Here is a 5,706-nt window from a genome sequence, read left to right as displayed (position 1 = left end):
GAGCCTGAGTCCACAGGACTGACACTGCCCACCTCTGTCCATCCTTCTCCCAAGGAAAGAGGACCCCCATGATGGATGACATCTGGAGGCTGGCATTGTGGGGGCACCAGAGGGAAAAGGGGAGAATCATGTGGGAAGCAAGAGGGAGGGGATGATAGCTGAACTGTTTCCTAGGATACAAGCCAGTCCTCTGTCCTGCTCTGGTGCTTCAGGCTTTTGTTACCCCCTAGGAAGCACACAGTAGATGGGGGGACTCTTCTCTGCAGGGATATACAGAGGTACCCCAGCGGGTGGGAGGCTCCTCCCAGCTCCTCAGTCCCAGCGCTGGTGGCTGTCTCCACTGCCATCTCCTGCAGAGCCTGGGCAGATCCCACCACCCAGCTGCATGCCAGCTGTGCTCGGGTCACTGTCAGCCCCACCCTGACCACGCCGAACTCTGTCCTGTGGAGGGAAGCAGCGGGGCAGCGAGTCGTGCAGGGGCTCGGGGCTGGCTGTGGAGGGACAGGCCATGGAGGAGAGGGTGTGTAAAGGGCAGTGCAGGCTGCCCTCACCTCTCTATGGGCTCTGCTGGAGACACTGGTGGCTCTTGAGCATGCAGTAGCTGGGGTGCTGAACTCCATCTGAGTCACAGATCTGGGGAGAGGGGAACGAAGGTGGGAGAAAGAAAAGGAGGAGGGATGAGAGCATCCACTGGGAGCACACCTGGCTTGGGGCATCTCTGTTTTGGAAGGCAGTGTATTCTGCCTTCAGCCAGAGGGTCGCACGAGGGTCCTCACAGCCGTGGTTGGCCATCCCACTGACCAGTGCTTCCCCCCCAGCCCTCTGAACACCTCTGTGCCATAGTGCTCCGAGGTGTCTGAGGAGCTGCTCTGCAAACAGGAGGGGTGAAGAGAGCCCTGCAGCACTCCTGGCACCGTGCTGCCTGCAGCCTGCTGCTCGGCTGAGACCTGAGTGCTGATGTGGGCATTGAAGGTGCCTGGTTCTCAATGAACACGGTTCAGGTTCAGGTTTGTCCTGACACTGGTCCCTCTTCAGCAAGCAGAAAGCAGTCAGGGCACAGGTCTGTATGACAGCACCCAAGGCTGTCACACACTTAGAGAGGTCAGGGGGAGAAAGGAGGCCGAGGAGCTCCCATATCCCTGGCTTGGAGCTTGCCTCCCTGGTCACCCAGGTCAGCTTCTCCCAAGAGGTGGCACCTGACAGGACAGTGCTGATAAGCTCTGGCTGCTGGAGCGTTGTGGTCAGCACTGCAGGGAGCCCTGCTCACAGTGGGGGTCAAAGGAGGACATCAGCATCTCTACCGAACCCCCAAACCTGACAACTCTTTCTTCCGCAGGCCTGGGTTACCACCACTGAGAGACAGTTTCCTTCCAGCAGTGCATAGCATGGGATCATCATTGCCTTGTCCTTCTGGGCTAAAAGGCTGACAGAGGAAGGGATTTCTCCCCAGAGAAATCTTGGATGCACTTCATGGAGTGACGGGGTGTCTGCAGCATCTGCACGTGCCTGTGTGACACGGTGGCTAGGGGATTGCATGTGCATTTGGGAACACGTGGGAGGGACTGAATGAGGAGCACAGCTTGAGGAACTTTCCGAGGGACACTGCAACTGCTGCCTAGTTTTGTCCACCCCAGTGCCCAGCAAGGAGACAATGAGTTAGAGATGTGCTGCATGTTGACCGTGGGGCAGCCCCATTTGGGTCTGCAGGATGTAACTTAGTAAGCCTCCCTCCTGCTTGAGCCAATGTGTTTGGCAGAAAGAAAGGGAAAAAAACTGGGAACAATGAATTAACTCCAGCTTCCCGTGTCAGTTTGCATTAAAAGGCAGAAAATGTAAGGACGGTGGGATAAGGACAATAAGAATATTTTGCATCTCTTAAGAAACAGCAGACACGGTACAGAACGGTTATTAGGCAGTGATGGTGTCAATTGTCAGCAACGATTCTGAAGAGGTAAAAATGCTCATTAAATATTTGTCTTCTGTGTCTAGAAACAAGAATAGTGATAAATAAACAAAACGTGATCTGGCAGAAAGTAAGAAGAAAAGATCAGCAAGTACTTACATTAAAATGCTCTTATGCATGGGCTAACCTGCGTGAAGAAGTTTTCCAAGGAAAAGCAGACACTTCTTGGAGACCTTCAGGTTAACATTAAAAAAACCAAACCAAAACAAAAAGAGATGGAGAACCTGGAGGAAGGCTATGAAGTTGAGATCTCCCAAGACCTGGAAAACTTTCACCTAGAGCAAGAAGCTTAAAAAGCTTTACTTAGCTTAGCAAAGACACTAGTGTGTGGCCACTCAGTCTGTGCTTTTACCAAGATGGGGATCAGCTGTAAGGATCTCTTCCTCAGCCTGTGGAAGAGTAATGACTTCTGGTGACTGGAGTTCGTGGTGAGATCCATTCAAACCAGAAATTAGCTGTAAGTTCCTGACACAAACGGTATTTAGCACAGCTTATGGGGTCCTCCTCTCCATGGCTTGGAGGCTTCAGAAAGATATCTCAAATTTATCTTAGAAGGAGGGTCTGTAGCTCAGCCACCTGATACTGTTTTTCCTTCAAGGTTCATCAGGCATGGCCCCACATTCTGTGCTGATTGGGGAGGTCATGAGAGCAGCTGCTAGGCCTGAAGGCTAAAAGAGCAACATCTTTTTGATGATGTCATTATCTCTGAAAGCATCCTTCTCACTTAGATCCTACAAGAGAATCTGGAAAGCTTAGTCACAGAAAATATGAGTGCTAGATTTTTATTTTTTTAAAAAAAGACACTACAACTGGGGAAGCTGGGCTCACATGAACCATGAGTGTCCATGGGTGAATATCAACAGGATGAGGTCTGTATCTGGGACAGTCATGATGCTGAAAGGGGTGTAAGGATCACAGTGGACAAATAATGCAATAGTGGGAAGCTGTGGGGATAAGGGCAAATGCAATTCTTGTGTACAAGCAGAGAGGGAAGAGAAGGGCAGGGCAGGGAGATTGACCTCCTGTGTAACCACTGAAACCCAACACTGAATGGTGCAGGCAGAGCTGGAGTGTTTGGGTGTTTTAAAGGAACACAGAAAATTAGAGTTTCACAGGCTTTATAGTGTAAGAGTTACAGAGCTCTTTTTATCTTATTGCCCAGCTGAATTATGGTATATATGTAACTTTGAGGGGGGGAAATACTGGGAAATAAGTAGCTCTTTAATTGCGGGGCAGAAAGCACAATAAGGACTAAAAATTGAAAATAGGTGCAATAAGAGACTTTTTATTTCCCCCCCATAGGGATTCACTGCTAGCAGAAGGAGTACAAAGTCTGCTGCAAATTCTTTGCTGTGTTTTATATGACTGCCTTTGCCATGTCTCTCTAAAGGTCACAGCCAGCCTCATCAGGTACTATGGAAGCTGCCACAAGCAGGGGTGAGTGAGAAGGGACAGATGTGACATAGGGCCCTAGGGAAGACATTCAGCCCTGGGTTTGGTGCCTGTCACAACTGTGTGCACCTTCTGTTAAAGCAGACTCTGAACGGCACCTGTACACTGACCAGTCCCACCCAGCACTGCTCCTCTGGCTGATATGGAAATGCCTGAAAGCATTTTGCCCCTTTTTTATGTCATGCTTTGAAGTCCCTTTGAGAGGAGGCAGGATGTGGTGAGCAGCAAAGCTGACAGGCACAGTCTACCTTGCCTTTTTATCCTCACTTAAGTTTAAGCTTTGCTTAGCATGAGTGATGGGGCTCAGCTGACAGGTTACAGACACAGTCAGCATTCATGTCTGTGAGAAACTCTGCAGCAAGAATCCTTGAGTGTCACCAGCAATCACAGCAGTCCCTCAATAATCCAAATATAACTAAATCAGAGCAAGGCTCAATTTCAGAGGCAGGGAAAACTACCATCCTCAATGAAAATACCTTTTGCCTTAGAGTACATACACCAGGAAAAATTTACCAGGCAGTAAAAACCTCTTCCACTATTAGGAAGGAGGATGACACAAGTCACTGCCTGGCAAGAGAACAGTTATAGCTTTAACAACATGATGCAATTCATTTTTACATGCAGAAGTCAGATCTCTGGCTCAACCATAGTTGTATGCAGTGCTTTTAACAGAAACCACAGATGTTCTTGAACGTTAGTGCAAAAAGCCTGTGCTTACAGTAACACCACTGGCCAAGCAAGAGTGAAACCAAAGACTTCTCTATGAAAACCACATCTAGACAGCATTCTCTCTTTTGCTCTTGGCGAGCAAAATAGTCTCTGCATCTCAGTCAATGCAAGTGGTCCTCAGCCATGACGTACTGAAGGATCAAAAAGTAAATCTCAGTGAAAGAGATTTCTGTTTGGGCTCACCAGCCCCAGCTGCCTGAGAACAGAGGTGAATGGATCCTGGCAGGTCAGCCAAGAAGAGCTCAAGATGCTCAACAAGCTCCTAAAGCAAACCTATACCAGAGGAACTAAGAAGGGCACACAAAAGTATTGCAGGAGGCTGGACTGTTCTGGGGCCCTGCACTGAGCTGGCATGCTGCTGTTTTCAAAGCTGAAACAGGGAACCAGAAATGCCCCAGGAGGAGCAATGCACAGATCCAGAGCACAGAGAGAGTCATCTGCTTGAGGAGAAGTAGTGGTCCTGCACAGCTGGGAGCAAGACCCTGAGCTCTTGGCTCCGTTTCCTTGCCCAGGGCTGCTTTTGGATGAGGATGCACCACTCCTCAGGTCAGACTGTTCTAGGGAACATCTGCTTCATGTTGCAGGCATAGAGGTGAGTGGCACAGCGAGACACACAGTTAAAAGCTGCTAGTTACAGCTAGCAGTGCTGGGTCGCCCTCTCCCTGCTGGCTTTATGCTGGGGCAGGCAGAGTCTGAGGGGCTCCCTGGGCACACTCCTGCTCTCTATAGGACGCCTTGCCTCAGGAAACCTGCCTGCACTCAGCAGCTGCTCAGGGCAGGGGTGTGACTGCTGTGGGGCTACCAGCTGGTGCCCTGTACGGGTGGCATGTAGTACACTGCTGGGTGGGGAGATGGGTCTTTCCCTCACCTGCCATCAGAGACCATTTCCTGCACCCTCCCCTTGGTGCTGCCTGGGTCTGACTTGGTGCTGGAGTCTGGAGATGGGGCTTTGGTGCCCAGGGACTTCTCCAAAGAGAGGACCAAGTGGATCAGCTGCCAGAGGCTGTTCTCCAGGTGTTGCTTCCAGGCTTGCTGTGCCTGGGCAGGGGATCCCAGCCTCTGAGGTGAGGGGGGAGGGACAGCTGGAATCAGCTGAGTCTGTGGGAGCACAGGCAGCCCCCTGTCCTGTGGGGGTCTTGTAGCCCTGATGTGGCTCAGGGGAGCTTCCTTGGCAGTGGTTCCTGACCTGACAGTGCATAGCAGTACTTCAGGAGAGTGTCCACACTGACATGCAGCAGGGCATCAGTGGGCAAGAGAGAATCCTGCCCTGGGGCTGGGGAGAGAGTGAGACAGGGGCTGAGGGCACCTTTCTGAGGCTAGCCAGGAAGCTGCCAGTGGAAAAGAGTAGCTACAGGAGATCAGGGGAGCAGGGGTGCTCAGTGCAGCCATACCTGCTTCTGTAGGAGAGCTCTCACCCCTTGCCCAGGAGTGTGGGATTGCTCCATCAGGAGAAGGTTTTCTGGAGGAGACAAACCTGGACATGGGATTCGCTGAATGGAGGAGAGAGGGAGAAACATGAGTCCTGCTGTATCATCTTCCCTTCCTCCTCCTCCTCCCTCCTT

General features: G+C 51.1%; 1 protein-coding gene across 1 annotated transcript; it reads right to left on the bottom strand.

Annotated features, from left to right (window-relative positions):
• Positions 1–555: 555 nt before the first annotated feature.
• ACRBP (acrosin binding protein) lies at positions 556–5,417 on the bottom strand (the record flags this gene model as incomplete). Its single annotated transcript, XM_008945101.1, is given in 8 exon segments — positions 556–633; positions 703–800; positions 803–1,010; positions 1,012–1,045; positions 1,047–1,092; positions 1,320–1,423; positions 5,013–5,203; positions 5,302–5,417. Coding segments are annotated over 8 exon segments (875 nt in total), but the record flags the coding sequence as incomplete, so codon positions are not given.
• Positions 5,418–5,706: the final 289 nt, after the last annotated feature.

The sequence above is a fragment of the Merops nubicus genome, unplaced genomic scaffold (genome assembly GCF_000691845.1).
Source record: "Merops nubicus isolate BGI_N331 unplaced genomic scaffold, ASM69184v1 scaffold19597, whole genome shotgun sequence".
NCBI lineage: Eukaryota > Metazoa > Chordata > Aves > Coraciiformes > Meropidae > Merops > Merops nubicus.
Note: the sequence above shows the minus strand (reverse complement) of the source record. Positions and strands in the feature narration are given on the sequence as shown.